This window comes from Prionailurus viverrinus, chromosome C1, assembly GCF_022837055.1.
Source record: "Prionailurus viverrinus isolate Anna chromosome C1, UM_Priviv_1.0, whole genome shotgun sequence".
Taxonomy (NCBI): Eukaryota; Metazoa; Chordata; class Mammalia; order Carnivora; family Felidae; genus Prionailurus; species Prionailurus viverrinus.
In genome coordinates this window covers 58,734,284-58,754,553 of record NC_062568.1, presented here as the reverse complement: position 1 = coordinate 58,754,553, position 20,270 = coordinate 58,734,284, and the positions used below count along the sequence as shown (strand labels likewise).

Sequence of the window (20,270 nt, the reverse complement as noted above, 5' to 3'; positions counted from 1 at the left end):
ATTCCCCCTTCCTATTCAGAAAGAGAATCTCAATTTTATTCAGGTGAACAGGTCTTCAGCTGAAAGGCTACATTTCCCAGACTTCAGCTAAGTGTGGTCATGGGATTAAGTCATAATCAAGGAGATGAAATGCAAGCAGAAGTGTTGTACAGGACTTCTGGGAAGTCTTCTTTAAAGACAGAAGGCACACTCTTCCTTTTCCTCCTCCAGTTCCACTACCTGGCACGGAGCAGTGATGGCTGTGGCTACAGCAGCTATTTCGGACAATGAAGTGACCTTAGGGATGGATGCCACCACCAGAGTATGGTGGAGCAGGAAGACAGGAGTCACAGGAGTACCAAGCCAGGCTTCTACTGCTGGTTATAAAAACAAATGTTTATCCTGGTCAAGCCAAACAAAATCCTCTCTGCAACAACAGTCCTATCACCTCTCCTAGGTGATGGAGTTGCTTTACTACACTCATGTGGTTCTCTTAAATATCTACCAAAACAAATATTTCTCAAGCTCTTGCTTCCACATGGCTTTGTTCCAGACACAGGATACCAGGGGAGGCAGGCATAACTCAGCATTAGGGGTCCTATTCTAGAGGAGATAAAATACATACATAAATAATTATAATTCATGGTATGATGATAAGTGCTGTAAGAGAGGTTTAGATAACATTGAGTGGAAATCGAGAAAGGCCCTGTGGAGAAAGGAGCGCATAAGCCCCAATACGCAGATCTGAGGGATGGGTATTTCTGGCAGAGGAAACAAACTGGAACTGGCAGAGCCCAGAAAGTGTAAGGCATGTCCAAGAAAGAGACACATTTTTCATCCTGTATCACTGACACATGCCTTCAAATTACAAAGACCTTGAGTGCTTGAGGCAGATTCCCTTTTACATGAAGTAAAAACCAAATTTTCAAGATCATAGCACCGTCTAAAACCACTTAGTGCCTCCATAGAGTCAATTCAATTCACAAGACATCTATAGAGCACCAACTGTTTTGCCATCAAGTAAGAGTTTCTCCTAATCAATAAATGTGATCATTTTCCATATTTTAAAAAATACTTGGAGGTGATACTTTGGATGACATGTGTCCAAGAGATGTATTCTGAGATATTTAATAAAGTGTAAGCACACCATGCAAATGTATTTCTCATTGTCCTCTTGTAATTGATCAATCTATTGTATTAAACTGAGTATGTATTCAATAAAAGTTAAAGAATTGGGCGCTTGGATGGTTCAGTCAGTATTAGAGTTAATTAAGCATGCAAGACCCAGAGCCAGTCCTCCTACTGTCTCAGTGTGCTCATTTATAAAATGGGGATAGAACCTCCCCAAACTGACACAAGGATTGAACACTATGACTATGGTGACTATATCACAGGCATATAATAAGTTTCAGTAAAATGTCAGTTCTTATTAGTAGTATTATTCCTTCCTTCACTCCCTGTCAACCAAGATGGACCCTCAACAGAAATACTATTGGCATTTGGGACTAGACAGCTCCTTGTAGTATAGAATTGTCCTGTACATTGCAGCTAGTGTAGCATCCCTCCTCTCAACGCCTAGCAGTGACACTCAGGCATTATGACAACGCCCCCCCGCCCCCCAAAAAAAGCCTACACATTTCTAGATGCCTCTTAAGTGAGCTGTACCAACTAGGAGTCAGTGAGCTAAACCACAGAAGACATCACACACCATGCCTAGATGGTCAATGAGGTAGAAGTGTTTAAAACAAAGGATTCAAGAAAATACTATCAAGTAGTTATAAATGTATATAACATGGATGTACACTGAAAAGATATGTCTAATACTCCCATAAATAATCATATCAACTTATAAAACAAATAACATGAATTATCCCAAAAAGCCACAAATAAAAGCTTTCTCTCTATCCCATGGTGACTCTACATTTCTTATCACCTGCAGATCCACAGGTTTGGTTCCACCCTCATCATCTGTGGCTCCTCTAACTTAACTGGTTGATCTGCTTTCCCTCATTGCAGCAAGCATTATCTTTACAAAACAAAAGTCTGATTGTTGCACTTCCCTCCTTACATTTCTTCAAAGGCACCAAACTTCTTGACAAAGTCCTCCACAGTGTCACCAGACTCCACTCTTCCAACTCCATCTCCTGCTGGCACACCCTCCTGAAGACTCAGTTCAAACAGCCATCTTTATGGTCTTCTTGGCTCTTGGCCCCCTCAGGTCTTACTTGACTTCAATCCTTTCCTGTGTTCCCAAACCTCTACTATAGCACCTCTCACAAGTGTTTATTTACTCGTCTTATCCCTCCGTGTCTCCACTTCTAGGCACAATAGGATCTCAGTAAATGTTTGTGGAATACATTAATGATAATATTCACTGATTATTAACCAAAACTAGATTCGCTGATAGCTTTCTCATCCCCTTGAACTGACCTTGAACACCCCTCACTGACCTTGCTCTAGTTTCATGCAACAAAAAGACACTACCACAAAAGAAAAAACACATCATTGTGATTCGTACACATTCTGCCTAAAATCTCTCACAAAGCCAAGCGTTCATCTTCAAATATACTCTTCCCCCTAGAAATCCTTCTCCTTGACCAGGGGACACACCCAACTCTACTTAGCCCCAAGGTTCTTCATTGGGGTAAGTAGAGAGTATCATTGTTATTCTCAGTTACAAAGACCTCATCAGTAAACTCTGCATGGGATCAAGTTTCTAGGAAACACATACAGAACACATGAAATGGAAATACTGGATCCATTCAGAAGTTTGAAACCTTCTGTAACATTACATTTTGGGATCTGTGCTTTCAAGACCTGAAAAGTGAAGAACCAAAAATTCTTGGAGTAGAAAGGCAGATTATAAGGCCTGTCTTCTAATGTTTCTTCTTTTTCTGATAGTTTCACCTCCTTAAAAAAAAAAAAAAAAAAAAAAAAGATATATTTTTCCCCAGCAAGTTCTATGGATAGAGAATTTGACAAGTGGTTCCTTTATTTCAAAAGACCACAGCATGGTGGCTGTTCTGCTGCACTGACCTAACCAAGAGCTGGTCAACTATGAATGATTTAACACCAGGTTCCCTGTAGGGCCAAATGTTTACTGAATGCTCACCAAGTGCCAAGAACTTACATGTTCACAGTGTCCTTTAAATATTCCCAGGAGCCTGCAGGGTAGAAATTACTAACACCCATTGTATAGGTCAAGGAAACTGAAGCTCAGAGAGATCTAGTGGCCCAGGGGCACATATCTGGAAAGTAAGCAAGCTAAGTCTCCAAACTCCAACACCAGGCAGTGTCCCAGCACCAGAAAGGATTTGGCCACAGGTTAACCATGTCCAGGGTAGACCCTTGAGATTGAGGATCCTTGGGCAGGTGGAGAAGGGGCAGCGGGAAGAGCCCAAAGTTTTACTTAGCAGCCAGAGATTTAAATTTATATCACTGGCTTCAGTGCATTCCCACAATTTAGGCTACTTTCTGTACATTCAAGGAAACTTTAAGAATTTTCTCTTTATAAAATGTGGTTTATTTTAGCATAGAATTTTTGCAAATACATACTAATTCCTCAAAAGTTATTCAAGATGCCAAATATTCCTTCTTGAAGCAATCCTAAACAACCTTAAAACATCTGGTATACAGGGCAAATCCCTGGAATATTCCATGTCTTCTAGGAAATGCAATGGCGTATTTGAGGGTATGGGAGATCATTTTTTAATGTTCCACCTCATACGTTTCATTGGAGATGAAGACATAATAAAATCTTATAGGCGGGGAAGTGAATTTTCAATTATAGAGATTCTTTTTTGAATGTTTATTTACTCATTTTGAGAGAGAGAGAGAGAGAGAGAGAGTGCATCAGTAGGGGAGGGACAGAGAGAGAGGGAGAGAGACAGTCCCAAGTAGTCTCTGTATTGTCAGTGCAGCGCCCTACTTGGGGCTGGATCCCACACGGGAGATCATGACCTGAACTGAAACCAAGTCAGGTGCTTAACTGAGCCACCCAGGCACCCTTCAATTAAAAAAATTCTAAAAACAACATTTTTTTGTATATTTATATGATATTTTTAAAACGCAGTTAAGCTTTACAGACTAATACAATCAATAAATCCAATTATTTTTATAAGTTCCCTTTAAATAGAGCACCTAAGATATCCATCAAAGGTTATTTCTAGCTAAAAGCCAAATTCTGTTTCATTTTATTATAGCCATCATTCAGTTTTAACTTAGAAAAAGGAAGGAAAATAAAATTTTTTAAAACTTAATAGTAAGGGCTTATCCTGCAGTCAGTTTATTTGCTACTCACATTCTCCCTTAATATTATTATGTACACACTTACTCATTAAGTTTCATTTCCCTAAGTGATTCTTTCAACATCTGCTAAGATAGAGCAAAGGTGTCCTTCAGCCTGACTTTTCTTTAAAGTCATATATTAAAACTTAACCTGGTGTGTTCTTTCAAACTATAGCTACCTTGAGAGTTCTCATTTGTAACAGTAAGGTTGGCAGGGAGGAAATGAGATGAGAAGGAGAAAATCTCTAATTTGTCATCAATAAAATAAATCAGGAAATACCCTTTAATCTCAAGAGTACAATTTACTGATTTAGTCATTTATTTACAAAATTGATGGAAATTGTTAACAAGGAGTTAATTGATTTAAGTCACCTGATTACTACAGTTAATTAACCACACTGACTTAATCTTCTTTGAAAACATCAACTAATCATTTTCCAGGTGTCAAGGGGTAAATCGTTAAATAAAAAATAAACCTCTGTCTCCCTCTTCAAGGGAGATTTCTTGAGCATGTTTTCTTTGCAGATTCCAATCTAGCAATAAGCCAAGTTTGGGGTGTGTGTGTGTGTGTGTGTGTGTGTGTGTGTGTGTGTTTTCCCCTAGACAGCTATACTGAAAGAGCTGCCATCTTTCCAGAGTTTTTTCCTCTTTTATAATAAGGGAGAAGCAGCCTTGCAACCCTACCATCAATGTCCTTTTGAATTACTTTAAAAAATGAGCTAGGAACACTTTTCAAGTAAAAATGAGCAAATGAAAGGCAATGGAGACTTTCACATGAGAAAGTGAGTTTTCAAAAAAATAACTTGAGAACTTATTTGGAGGGTGTGACTACAAAGAAATCGTGTGGGGGAATGGGCCTGAGGGGCACGTTATTACTGAGCTATTCTAATCTTTTAATTTTTTTTGGTTTAATTAAGTTGTCTTTTTTTTGTTTGTTTTTTGAGAGGGAGAGCAAGCAGGGGAGGGGCAAAGAGAGGGGGAGAATGAGAATCCCAAGCAGACTCCACACCATCAGCACAGAGCCCGATTTGGGGCTCGAACCCATGAACCAGAGTTCATGACCCAAGCAGAAACCAAAAGTCGGCTGCCCAACCGGCTGAGCCATCCAGGCACCCCTGAGCTGTTCTAATCTTGACTGTGGTAGTGGTTACACAAATATATACACATATTAAAACTGATAGAGCTGCACACTACAAAGTCTATTTTAGTCTGTGTTAATTTTTTAAATAAAACAAAGCACTTCATAATGCCAATATTCATAAAAACTATGAAACCTTATTCCCTTTTTTAAAGATAGAAAAATTAAGACAAATCACCTGCCCCCCCCCACCTCAATGAAAAGGGGGTGGGGAGGCATAAGAAAACCAATCAGAAGGAATATAACGCATGTCTCTCATGGCTAGCCAGTTCTCAATTAGTAGACCCACTGCTTCTCTGAAAAAAAATAAAGCCAATTGTCTTTGATCTACCAAAGCACCCACAGTACAAGAGGGCTCTGGAGGGAACCAAAGTCCCAGGTCACTGTGACAAATCACGCTTACACTTGCTAAAGGGAAAGGGCACAAGGGTCTTGATAAAACCTGATTCCCCTCCCACCCTTTTCTCATTCCTTCCCTCACAGCAAAGTGTTTGAAAAATAAATCTGGATTACGGTGGGATTTTGTTGCACATATTCACAATCGGCAACAACTATTAAAGACCTCTAGGATTTCCCTTACAGAGAAGTGAAAGCCTTCAATACAAGATGTATCCCTCTGAGCTCAAGTCCCACGTTTTCTCTTGTCTTCACTGCTGGGTTTAATTATTTACAGTGAGAATCATCTAACTTTCACTGCCTTCCAGTTAGTATGTTCAATTTTTAAACCATGCATTTTGTTTTTCACCAGAATCTCGGCTTTCAATGATTACTTTGCAAATTCTTTCAACACCTCACTGCACCAAATATTAGGGAAGAGGTAAATTTTTGTGGCAGAAGTGAACTGGAAGAAAAATTCAGAGTTTTGGTACTCAAAAATTAACCATTTATTGGGGGTGCTTGGGTGGCTCAGTTTATTAAGCATCAGACTTCATGTCATGATCTCATGGCTCAGTCTGTGAGTTCAAGCCCTGTGTGGGGCTCTATGCTGTCAGCACAGAGCCCACTCTGAATCCTCTGCCTCCCTCTCTCTCTGACCCTCTCCCACTTGCAGTTTCTTTCTCTCTCTCTCTCAAAAATAAAAATTTAAAAAAACATTTAAAAAATCAACCATTTAACAATTGACTTAAGAAATATGTGCATTTTACTTTATTCATTTGCAAATTCTTTTTATGTACTACATGCTAAAAACAAAACCAGAAGTACCTATCAATAGTCATCATTATGGTCTAGAAAAATCATAACTGCAACGTACATTAAATCCACAAGCCTCCTCTCCCACTTACTTGGCACTGGTGAATCCCTAAGGAATGACTGATAGAGCCTTACAACTTTGTTGCTTTTAAGGTCAACCTCTCCTGTTGTTTTAACAATCCTACTTCAAATACAGCCAACTTGAGGAAGCAGAGCCATAGTAGAAGGTAAGAAGTTCTATCTTTGAAGTCCACTTGACAGATTCACAGTCGAAATTCCCCGTAAAATCATCCTAAGACCTTTTTCTCCTAGAAATGCTGATTTAGGCAACCCAGTTGAGATGAAGTTGACTCCCTTTCAAGACTACCTGTCACCTCTGGCAGCTTCCTCCCTACTTTCATCCCCCATCAAACCATACCAGTTTTGGATCTCATTCTCAGTGAACCTTGCTCTAGCAAACTTTTACCTGCATGGCTATCTCACCAAACTCCTCTGCTCTAGAGGGGTAAACATTTCTACCCTTTTAAACAGTTTCAGGAGGAAACGATGTCTTACTCCTAAGAACTGGTTCTAACGGTGACAAAGCAGACATCTTTGGCCAAGATGAGAGACGTCTGGGGGCCAAGAGACCTTTTAGCACCTTCAGCCCATAGGCAAATGCCTTCCACATCTCTACAAGAGCAGTCTCCTCAAGGGGCACCTGGGTGGCTCAGCCGGTTGAGTGTCCAACTTCAGCTCAGGTCGTGATCTCAGGTTCATGAGTTTAAGCCCCATGTCAGGTTTTGTGCTGACAGTTCAGAGCCCGCAGCCTGCTTCAGATTTTGTGTCTTCCTCTCTCTGTGCCCCTCCCCAGCTCGTGCTTTCTCTCCCTCTCTCTCAAAATAAACAAACATTAAAAAAAAAAAATTTTTTTTAACGTGTCTGATAGGGGCACCTGGGTGGCTCAGTCAGTTGAGCGTCCGACTCTGGCTCAGGTCATGATCTCGCAGTTCATGAGTTCAAGTCCCATGTCGAGCCCCGTGTCGGGCTCTGTGCTCACAGCTCAGAACCTGGAGCCTGCTTCAGATTCTGTGTCTCTCTCTCTGCCCCTTCCCCGCTCATGCTCTGTCTCTGTCTCTCAAAAATGAATAAACATTAAAAAAATTTTTTTTTTAAAGTGTCTGACTTTGGCTCAGATCATGATCTTGCAGTTCACAAGTTTGAGCCCCACATCAGGCTCTGTGCTGACAGCTCAGAGGCTCCCTGACAGCTCAGAGCCTGGAGCCTGATGTGGATTCTGTGTCTCTCTCTGTCTCTGCCCATCCCCTGCTCATTCTCTTTCTCTCTCTCTCTCTCTCTCTCTCTCTCTCTCTCTCAAAAATAAATAAAACATTAAAAAAAATTTTTAATTAAAAAAAAAGAGCAGCCTCCTCAGATATAGAGACTCCACTCTCACTTGTTCATTACTATCTTCTAGGATATTGAATAAGAGAGCTTATTAAGAATTTTTCCATCAATATTAAACAACAGCAACCTTTTAAAATCTGTCATCCCTAAGAGGAAGTTAGAGTAGAACTCTCCAATTGGGTGTCATCTTTTGAATGAAAAGACATGTAATTATAGAGAAGAGAATACTGCCAGATAAGGAATGGTAGTACAGGAGGAAGCCAGCAAGCAAGAATCAATGGATACCCAAGGAGTATAGAGGAAAAAGTAGGTTAAAATAGAAGTGTACTCTTCTGAATAGTAAGGTATTTTGACAGGCATATGTCACAGGAATCTCTCTATCCTTTGATATAACTAGTTACATCACGCCGGGAGCATAAGGTCTTGATCAACATGTATTACATGAATGATTGCCAAAGTCACACAAAAATATCTGACATTTGGGTTGCAAAGCTAACAATCTCTGAAATGAGGTCACCGTAACATAACATGAACCATTAAATAAGGCTTTGTTTGACTGTGTAGACAGGCACTATCTTCTACCTGCTCCTACTTGTCCACAGTGACAATATGTAAGAATAAGTGCTCTGGGTTCCAATCTCGGTTTCACCACTTAGTAATTGGATGGCTTTGGGCACCTGTCTTTGCCTTGGTCTTTTATCCATAAATTCAGATTGTTAATGAAGTGGGTAAATTAATACCTGTAAAACACTTAGGATAGTGTCAGACATGTAGCAAGCACTCCAAAAAATTTATCCATAATTATTTTACCTCATTCTTGCAACTTCACTACCCATTCATGCATGTAACTGAGCCATTCCTCTGCCTTTAACCTATTTGGTCATGGTTGTATATAGAGTCCTCAAAAGAATGGGACCTGGAATGAGAAAGGTTGTGCCCACAGGACAAGCAGTCATGGGCATTTTTCAGCAGTCTGGTCCTTCTTTGGTTGAGCCCATTTTTCCTTCATTCATCAGGAACAAGACTGATGAATGTCACAGCTTGACATGTGATGTTCTTTCCACCATAGTCCATGCCGCCTCCCTGAGTTGGGAAACCACTCCCCTCTTCAAAGAGGCCCTTTTGTGTGATCAAGGCTGTTTTCACCGTGCTGTAGCCTCAGACAGCTTTCTTTTGTGTTGTTTAAACGCAGAATGGCAGTCCACTAACATAATGTCAAAAACTTTGCCTTATCTTTTTGTAAAAGCTACTGTATCAAATCTGTCCTAAAAATAGCAGGATGACACATTCTGTATATACAGGGGATTCTCACAGGGTAACCAAGTGTCTAAGTTAACGTTAGAAAGGTTAAAGAGACTGATGCAGGATCAGCCACTCTCAAATGCATTGGGAATCATCAGTGTTGGGGGTCAGCGAGGCGGAGGAAAGGGAAGAGTCAAATGGAGAGAAACAGCATTGCTAAGCCACTTGTTTTAATAGAGATAGCAATTTTTTATTCCCTCCATGGGGTTTTTGATGGAGCCTGGGGGAATTAAAGGCTGGCAATACCAGGGATATGGTGATGAGCTGAATGCCCCTTCTTAGCTTTAGAGTCCATGGGGCATTTACCCATTTGTTCAACTTATATTTATTTATTTAGCCCTATTCTAGATATTAGGTATAAAGCAATAAACAAGGGAGATAAAAATTCCTGCCCTCATGAAATTGACATCTTAAAGAAAGGAAGACAAAAGTAAATAAATAAGTTACATACATTGTGTCAGATGGTTATAAGTGCAATGAAGAGAGTTAATCAAGAAAAATCTGAAGACCACACTGATAAGGTGACCTATGAGCAAAGACCTATAGGAAGCAAGGAGTGTGAGTCACGCACAATTTGAGGGAAGAGCACTCAGAGAGAAAGCAAATTTAAAAGCCTTAAGGTACACACTATGTTGGGGGGATGGGGGGAGGAAGCAAGGATTATCACCATGCCTAGAGCATTGTGAGAGGGGGAGAGGAGAAAGGGTTTTCTACATTCACTCAGCTCCTTTGGGGTCCACTTCAGTTATAGAAAGGCACCTTGCCCAAGGTCATGCCCTTATGAGGGCAGGCCACATCTAGTAACTAAAAAAGGTCATTGCAGCCTGCCATAGAACACTCTCACAGTCAAGTCTTGCTCCAGAGCTCCCCACTAGGTTGACTGAGGCCTTCTCAGAGTGTTTAACTTCTGCCATTCCTGCTTCCTCGTTTCTCTTCAAGGGAAATGATCTTAATAAACATCTTTTACCCCAAACTCCATCTTAGTGTGTTTCTAGACAACTCAACTTGTGTGTGACAGAAGCCATTGGAGCTTTTGAGCAGTAGTAACATGATCTGACTGATATTCTAAATAGGTGTCAAGAGTAGACAGAAGAGGGACAAAAGGGAAGCAGAATGATCAGTAAGGAAGCTATTGCAATAATCTCGGTAACAGCTGACTATGATGTGGATCAGTGTGGTAGCAATAAACATGGTAAAAAGTGATTGGATTCTAGATACATTTTGAAGATTAAAACAATGGGATTTTCTGATGGATTGAATGTAAGATATAAAAGAAAAAGGAATCCGAGCAAGGATGGTCCAGCCATTTACTAAGATGGAAAAGCCTATGTGGAAAGCAGGTTTAGGGCATTAGAGAAGATCAGAGTTATGGTTTTGGTCTAGATTTGGATCAGATTCACGAATTTGGAAGTTGTCAACATATAGATGGTAAAGCCATGAGACAGGATGAGTCTCCAAAGACGTAGCGTAGACAGAGATGAAAAGTAGTGAGTCAGGTAGATGGGCAGGAATAAAATAGCAAGGAAGAAGGAAACCAGGAGAATTTGGTTTCTTGGAAGCCAGATGAGGTGTTTCATGGAGGAAGGCAGGATACACAGTGTCAGATGCCTCTGATAGTTAAATAAAACAAGAGCTGAGAGAAGATTGTTGGATTTAATAGCATGGAGGTCATTAGTGACCTTGGCAAAAGAAGTATCTACCAAGGGTAGGAGCAAAAACTTGAAAGGCATGGATTTGAGAAAAATTGGAGGAGAAAAATTACAGTGGGTATAGACAAATCTGGGAAGGAATTTTGCCATAAAGAGGAACAGAGAAAATAGGAACAGAAATGTGGGGAAAGAGAGTAGACAATTAATTAGTGAGAGGTTAAGACAGAATTCAATGTAGAACATGAATGAACTGTTTGAACTTAAGAGCATGGAAAGTTCATCCAGTGTAACCAGAGGGAAGACAGAATATACAGACAGGATGTATGCAGGTGATGATGGCTGAGTTATGGGAGCTTGTTGAGTTCTCTTCTGATTGCTTCTTTTCACATTTATAAGAAGCAATGTCATCTGAGCAGGTGGTGTCGGAAGTCTGAGGAAAAAGGAGATATAAGGAAGTAGGAAAGTGAATGGCCTCACCAGACAGCAGGTCTGAGGTTGAGATTAGTTTCACAAATTTATAATGAGATCAGTCAACCTAGTTTTGTGTTTTCTCTTGCCACATTTAGCTACAGCAATGCAGATGTGGAGCATTAGATTTAACCAGGACTGAGCTTTGGCAGAGCACAAGAGAGCAAGACAATGGGACAGGGGGCCCGACTGCTGGCGGTATAGGCAAGGAAGTAATGTTAATGAAGAGTCATAACAATATAAGATGAGGAAGTAAATAAACAAGGGATTTGAGGGACAGTGTACAGGTGGTAGGATCACGGACTCTAAGTCCCAGTGGGGTCTACAAAGAATTGAGCCTAGGCTATAAAAGAAATGAGCTACAAGGTTTTCCAATACTCCCATTCCAACCATGGAATAGATGGCTGCTTTAGATGCCAGTGGGCTCTGTCAGGATGCTCTGACATAAATTGGAGGAGAGAGATTATAGTAGTTATAGAGAAATCTGCCTAATTTGGGTAAGAAAGGATTAGAGGATCCATCCAACAGTTGCTCAGCTTAAAGAATCAAAGTTTCTGAGAGGGGGAGGAAGGACTTCAATTGTGTCCAGAGACAGAGCAAAGAATACAATTAAGACACAAACAGTAGCTCTAGGGAGGGAGGGTCATGTTAGGCAGGATAGGAGATGGCCAGAAATGGGGGCAGCACTAGATATAAAAGAGTAGTTTTCCTTCTTACTGTAGCTACCTTGTAACATCCCCATTCAAAAGAAAGTATGGATTTAACAGAGTGTATTTAACTGCCTGCTAGAAGGAATTTGCAGTGGCATGCTAGTATACCTTTAGTTACAAAACTAAAAATGAGAGATTACCTAGATCAGCTGTTCCCAAATTGTCTGACCCTCAGAATCAACTGGAAACTCTTTAAAAACAGATGCCCATGCTCCTGATTTAGTAAGATTGGGTTTTTGCCCTAAGAATCTATACACTTTTTAAAGCTCCCCAGGTGACTTTGATGATAATGCCAAGTTAGGGGAACTGGCTGACTTCTATCTAGGGTTCCTAAAAATTATAGCATTCTATAAGTTGTGGTGAAATAGTGCTTTTGAGAACATAAGCAAACTCTCAATGTTGAATTCACCCTAGATATGATCAAGAAAACATGCAGCCCCATTTGCTCTGGCAGCTATAATATAACAATAGGGGAAGCTGGACTGAAAACAAAGCTGAAACCTAGAAGAGAGTAGAGTCAAGAAAAACACAAAGAAAGAGAACTGGAGCCCTGACTGCACCTCACCTGAACCCCACTCGGCCTCAGAATTTTCTTACACAAGCCAATAAATACCCTTTATTGTTTAAGCCGGTTTGAGGTGGGTTTTCAGTTTCTTGTTTCTCGCAACAAAAAGTATCCTCCACACCCTTCCTTCCCCATATCAAAATTAAGCCAGTGTGGAAGCACATGCTAGCATTTTCTCCTCTCCTTTAGTGACATTATAATGTGCATAGGATTGATATATTTCATACTTTAAAAAAACCCTTCCATTCTTCAGTTCAACTTTGAGGATTTCCCTAATGAAATAAATTATTTTGCTTTTTCAGCCTTTACACAAAAAAACTTCTCCTTGCTAATGAAATAAAAACCAAAAATTGGGCCCAAAGAGACAAGCAAATCTCTGACACTATAGGACAGGATGTTTTTATATAAGAATCCAAGAAAGTCTAGCATAACAGAACTGTGGCTATTGTCTTCTTCCCCTTGTTCACATTTAACACCTATAGGAACGTCAAAAGTAGATAGGTTTTCATTTAATGTCAATCAGTAGATTAGTGAGTAAAGGCTTCTGTTCAAAGTTACTAAGAAAGAATCTTCATGTGTTATTGACCGATAGTACCGAAACTTAAAGGAGACCTCTGGTATTGCTTACAAACTTGGATCTCAAGATCTGGACAATAAACAAGCCATTGTATCCATGGTAACAGTGGCTTAACTTTTCAATGCACAGAATGGTAATTACATTTCCTCCTTTCATTCATTTCTCCCTGTTCCCAATAACCTTGGGGGTCAGGCATGACCTGAGGGCTAATGACTAAAAGCATAGAGCTTTCATCATGAAACTTCACATTGTGTAACCCGTCACCTTTCTTAGAGAGACTTCTTATTTCCTTGCATTGGGTTTTGGCACTGTACTAAGTCAGAAGTACCCTTATATAAAAGTTAACCATCTTAATTTTGGAATGATAATGTTTCTAGTTTCTCAGCACGTGCTTTAGAAATAAGACTTAAAGACCAGCAAAATAACCATTGGCATAAGGCGCATATATATTTGACATTCCGAATCAATCCAGGGAGGTGTGAAAGACACCTGCTCTACCATTATTGAAGAAGTTCTTAGGTTAAATGCTAAGGACTCTTGGATTTGCCCCAGGATGTATTGTCTCCATAGAAGCTTTTTTTTTCTAATTAGATGTTTTTATTTATTTATTTATGGGGGGGGGGGAGGGACAGAGAGAAAGGGAGAGAGAGAATCCCAAGCAGGATCAGCACAGAGCCCAACACAAACCATAAGATCATGACCTGAGCCGAAAACAAGAGTCTGACGCTCAACCAAATAAGCCACCCAGGCACCCCTCCACAGAAGCATTTTAATGTCTCCAAACCTCCTCTCTTCTTTCTTTCCACCCCATTCTCATAGCCAAGGCCTACTGCCTGGAAAAGCAGCAAAGTCTTAGAAATATAAGCAAGAAAGCAGAGTTAGCTGGGAAAGGAGAAAGGACGTAGGATTCACTGAAAAATGAAATCATATAATGGACTCAAGAGCTCCTGTACTCTGCTCTCTCAGCTCACTTTTCAGAACTTTCCTATCCATCACAAAGATCTGCTCCATATAAGAAGCCTTTAGGCTACAAGTAAATCTTCTAGAAGTCCTTCTTTCTCCTGTTCTCCTAAACTTAAAATTGCAACATGATCACATGAACATAAAACTTCATCCCTTTTGCTTTAATACTTCCAGTACGTTTCCCCCCTTCAATTCATTGAGTTTTTCCAGCACTGACTGCTCTTGAGAAGTTTCTTCAGCCTTTTAAGTCTGTCTTCATGGATAAAACAAAAATAGCATCAGCTGGTTTTACCTGATAAAGTGTCCTAGACAGATTTGGTTTTTGCAGCCCAGCCTCTGTTCACCTGGGAGGCCTATCCAAATTTCCCTCTTTGGTCGACCTTAGTCCATGACTGCAGGAACCAAGCATATGACCCAAAGCCTAAGCCATGGGCACATTTCATGCCAGGTACAATGACTGGTTCTGCAATGAGTCTGTGACCTAAGGAGAGCCCAAGAGGCAACTTACACTTTTAAGACAAGAAAAAACTCTTGCTTTTTCCCAGAAAGAACATGGCTCCAAGAGCCACTGACAGCCATCCTAAGACACTAAAGAACATGATTGAGAACAGTCTTCTCAGAGTCAGAAGATAGAGAAACCAGATCAGCTTGACATAGGCTGAGCCTCCACTTTATATTAGGTTGAGCAAAATATAAAATTTTATGTTAGGTTGAGTCTTTCTTAGAAAAACAGCAATCCCATATGGTTCAACCTAATAGTTATATCTTTACAATTATGTTTTGAAATAAATTTCCTTTTTTGTCTCCAGGAAGTTTAATTTAGATTTCTGTCATTTACAAATATGAATCTAGACTAACATTTAAAGTTGTAGCCACTAAGGGTGCCTGGGTGGCTCAGTTGGTTTGTGGAGCCCTGCGTAGGGCTCTGTGCTGACACTGAGGAGCCTGCTTGGGATTCTCTCTCCCTCTCTCTGCCCTCCCCTGCTCACCTTCTCTCTCCCTCTCTCCCTCCTCTCGCAAAAATAAACTTTAAAATGACCTAACAATTACCTTCAACTAAGAATAAATACCTATTCTGTACTATGAAATCCATAAACCTTAGTAACAAGTTTCGATGGCTCAAGATTTTGAAAAATGGATCCAGAGATACAGTCTTTGAAAGGTGGGGCACTAACGTGGCATAAGTTCTGAACCAAGCTGGACATGACACATGGTTGTATTAACCTATCCTCTTAGACTTGAGATTCCTCTTAGACCCGGGGTATGTGACCCACCCTATATCTAAAAATGATCAATTAGGGGCGCCTGGGTGGCTCAGTCCGTTGGACATCTGACTTTGGCTCAGGTCATGACCTCATGGTTCTTGCGTTCAAGCCCCAAGTTGGGCTCTGTGCTGACAGCTCGGAGCCTGGAGCCTGCTTCGGATTCTGTGTGTCCCTCTCTCTGTCCCTCCCCTGCTCACACTCTGTCTCTCCCTCTGTCTCAAAAATAAATAAATATTTAAAAAAATTAAAAATGATCAATTAGGAAGACACAAAGAGGAGAGCTGGTTCTATCCTGGGCCACAGGCCCTTAGGCTAAGGGCTTAACCCCCTCCCTTTCCCTCCTGTCAGTCCCCCTTTCTTCCCTCCAGGTTTAGTTACTTATCTATAAAATAATGCAAGTAGACCAGCTGATAGCTAAGGTTTCCCCCATCTATAAAAGTCTAACTTTCTATTAGAACAGGACAGGCACAAGACTGAAGGGAGTTTGAGCAGAAGCCCTATACTATAAAAACTGGCTAGGAAGAACTTCAAGCAGAGAAAAAGAAGCCAACTGCTGTGAAATTAAAGCAGCAGCAGTATCAGAGATGTGACAGAACCAAAATATTGCCTGTTTGTTACTGGGCCCCATAATCCTTTTAACTACATAAACTTCACCTGAAAGTGTAATTGTCATAAAGCTGATACTAACTATAAAAGGCATAACCCAGCTTCTATTGAATGAAAGAATATAACTTGAAGATCAATACCATTTTCTCAAAAAAACTTTCAGTCATGTACTGGGATCTGGGAATTCCTCAAAGAAATGTTACTTGAAAATGCCTAAGACCTCCTTATGTGCACTTGGAAATTAGAAATACGAATAGAAAACAAAAAAAGAAATGTTACTTTTAGTGTTGGTCAATATAATAATAGCTGTAGTTATTTGTCTATATGCCTTACATATTTAGCACTTTTATCTCTTTATGTTAATGAAATGTCACGGAGTAGATTCTCTATCATATCAATTTTGCAGATAAGCAATCTGAGCCATGGAAGTTTAGTGACTTCCCCAATGTCACACAGCTAGAAAGTGGTAAAGCCATTGCTAGAACCCAGACAGCCTGACTCCAGAGTTCAGGCTCTCCCCATATTTCTTAACAGCGTTCTACAAAATATGAAGAAAATACAAATAATTTTAGCTATAGATGTGTTATAATTTTTTTTAAAGACTAACCATAAAATACTCAGAGGTCTTTTCCAATGTCTAATGATGCAAACTTTGCAGGAAAATCTTACCTAAAGTGTGTGCTCAAATAAGGATCTTTACAATGTCATACTTTACTTCACCTGATAAGTCAATAGAAATCTCCTTAACCTTACAGGAAGGTTACCTAGAGGTCAGGTGATAGAAACCTGAAAAGAATTTCTGAAAAAATATCCAGAGTTATGGTGCGTAAGTGGCAAAGACTTGTAAAATACCACTCAGATTCTTTAGTAACCTCATACATGGGTAGTGACTTAGGGACCATGACATTTTTAGTACAAAATAAAAGAGACAGGGAAATAGAGGGGAGAGCCACACACTATAGCAGTTAAATTATAGCCTCTGGACTCAGAATCTCTTGGACTGGCCTCACAGCTCTGCCATTTTCTAGCAGTATGACCTTGAGCAAGTTAACTTCATTGACCCATGCCTCCATTTCCCATCAGTAAAACAGATATAGAAAGAGTACTTACATCAAAGGGGTATTATAAAGATTAAATGTCAACATTATAGTATTTATAGTATTATAAAGATTAAATGTGAATTAGTGTAAAGCACTTAGAACAGGGTCTGCCACATGTATAAGTGTATGATATGCTATTATTACTGTACATATTATTGTATATTATCAGAGAAGATGGATGGATTTAAACCACCAAAAAGAGTAAGTACAGGGGCGCCTGGGTGGCTTGGTTAAACGTCCAACTTCGGCTCAGGTCATGATCTCATAGTTCCTGAGTTCAGCGCGTTTGGGCTCTGTGCAGGCTCTGTGCTAACAGCTCAGAGCCTGTAGCCTGCTTTGGATTCTGTGTCTCCAACTCTCTCTCTCTCTCTCTCTCTCTCTCTCTCTCTCTCTCTCTCTCCCTCCCTCCCTCCCTCCCTCTGCCCCTCTTCCATTCGCTCTCGTTCTCTCTCTCTCTCTCAAAAATAAATATTAAAAATTAAAAAAAAAAGAGTTAAGTACACCTTATTGGTGACTAAACCATCAATCCAGGGGAAAAAACACCTGTTTGGGTTGTATGGGAACAATCCAGATGTATCCCAGATGAATCCGGACAAGATTTCCTTTTGCCAGGCACTGACAGGAACATACAGTAAATCCTATGGCTATACTTAGGACATACGATGTATATCACCCTAAGAGCTGCGGCAAACCCTCCACGATGATAATAATAAATCCTCTTTCCGTGTTACCAACCCTGAGAAAAAGGTGTGCAAAGCAAGAATTATTAACAGTCTCTCCCCGCCTCCCCTCCCTCTCCAAAGATTTTTACAAACCAGTGAGGTTTGTTGGCGTTTCCAAACTTCTCAGGAAGTCTGAAATGGGTACTGCTAGGAGTTGCTGTATAATTATTTAGTTGATTCCCTCTAAGGAGCTTACGCTAAGAATTGAGGAAAGAAAGCAGATTAACCATTTGAATACATGCCACGGCCCATCCACAAGCTTTTCCCTCTCTCTGCCATAAATGGGGACTTCTACAGTCCCCACCCGTCAACCCCAATATGTGATCCAGGGAAATCAATTTATTGCTTTGGCTAATCCTACAACAATAGGGGTTTCATTTTCATTGTAGGGCAATTAAGTTGTCCGACGGGAAGGAAGGAGCAGGAGGGGAGAGAAGTGGGGGGAGAACTCTCCCATCCCCACAGACAGATTAGTCCCTGTGGAGGCAGCAGCGTCCGTTCTGTCTGTCTGGTGGTCGGTCACACGCAGCTCTGGGCTGCTACCTAGCAACGCAAAGCCTGGAGAGAGCTCGCGGGTTCCCCGGCCTCCTCCTCGCCCTTCCCATTCATCCCTGGTCTCTCTCTTTCTCTCTTTCTCTTTCTCTCTCTCTTTCTCTCTCTCCCCCACCCACCCCCCACTCCGTTCGCTGCTCTGTCTTCAAAGTTTGCTCCTCTCCCTTCTCTCCCTTTTTCTCCCTACTTGTCTTCCCTGTTTTTCACCCTTACTGTTTTTATTCTCTCCACTGCTTCCTCCCTTTCTTTCTCTGCCTCTGTTTCTATAAAAACGTAAATTCTGACACCTTGAGAGAATTTTAAAGCGCTTCATACCAGAAACTTTTGCTTTCGAGCCCTCAAAACTCTGGCCGCGCAGACGGGGCCCCATTCATCAACACAAAAGCCCCCACCTCCCCGTTGAAAAGGAAAACCCTTCAAGAAAATGCTCCAGTATATCAGCCGCTCTCTCCGCCAATCCCGCCTCTTTGCCTTATCTCGGCTCGTAAATGATCTGCATCGAGATGCAGTCTCTTGAGGGTCACAGCGGGACCAAGTTTCGCCGAGGAAAAGAAGGGGGGGGGTGCTCTAGCCCTCGAAGGGATCTCCCGGGCTGCGCGCTGCAGGTGGAAAGCTGCGCACTGAGCAGCTCCGAGGACCGCTCAGCACCCCCAGGGAATAAATAAGTGGGGGGAACAGACTGCGCACAGGCTGAGAGAACCTCATTCTCCGGGTTCCAACTGCAGAGTGCTTTCCAGAGGATCGGGAGAAAGTCCCGTGGGAACAAAGACGGGGTCCCCGTGGGGTGCGCTGTCACCGAAACCGGCGGAGCCGCTTTCTCAAGTTTGTGGCTGCTCGGTTGCCGGGCGGGCGAAGGAGGGGTGCTCGCGCTCGCCCCTCGCTGAGCAACCTGAACGCCCCTGCGGGAGCCGCTCCAACGCCGCCGCCCTGCCCTGGCCCCCTCCCGGCCGCGGTCCCCTCTGTGCGCTCACGGACTCGACCCCTGCCACTGCCGGGTAAGTCCGGAGCTCTGCGCGGAATTCCGCCCAGCGGGCGCTTACCTTGGCCACTGGCCGGCGCCAGGCAGGCGGCAAAAGCCAGCAGCAGCGTGCACGCCACCGCCGCCGCCCCGCGCTCCATCCCCGCGACCGTCCGGGGCCCCGGCCTCGCTGTTCCTTCCCCGGGAGGTGGGCGCGCGTAGCCCGCAGCACCGGCGGCACCTCTGCTCGCGAGCGCTCCTGTAGGCCTGCACCCCGGCGGGCTCCTAGTGGCAGAAAGCCGGCCCCAGCGCCCGAGGCATCCCGTTTTCTACCCGCGCAAGTCCCCACCCTCCAGACAGTGCATAAAGCCCTTGAGACCCGACCGCCCCGGAACTAGCATGCGGGAATCCAGCGGGGCAGGCCCCCTGCCGCCAGGCACGCCCCCTGCACTTCGCAGCGTAGGGAGGAGTAGGGACTCGAACACATGTGCGCTCTCACATGCACACCCCACGCGCGCGCGCGCACACTCACACACGACTTCATAGGGTCGCGCGCACACCGTAGCCCACACTCCTCACTGTCACACAAACTGACAGTCTCACGCGCTCACTCGCGCGCCGGCACACACATTCCTAAGTCGCACACGCGTGCGGTACTCCACAGTCACACAAACACCGACACGTGCACGCACACTTCACAGGCATTCACACGTTTACTCACTCCTGGAAGTCTCACACTTGTGCGAACACCCGCCTGAGACACACACACACACACACACACACACACACACACACACACACGGGCACGTTCTGCCCTAGCCTCTGCGCGGGTTTGCCTGCGCAACAGAAGTC

At 42.4% G+C, this 20,270-nt stretch overlaps 1 protein-coding gene across 1 annotated transcript in view; it reads right to left on the bottom strand.

Moving 5' to 3' along the window:
- Positions 1 to 19,770, bottom strand: part of LRP2 (LDL receptor related protein 2) — a 199,290-nt gene extending 179,520 nt beyond the window's left edge. Inside the window, exon 1 of the mRNA XM_047872129.1 lies at positions 19,501 to 19,770. Coding sequence (XP_047728085.1) covers positions 19,501 to 19,579 — 79 coding nt within the window. The 5' untranslated portion in view covers positions 19,580 to 19,770. The remainder of the gene's footprint in view (positions 1 to 19,500) is intronic.
- Between the last annotated feature and the right edge of the window lie 500 nt (positions 19,771 to 20,270).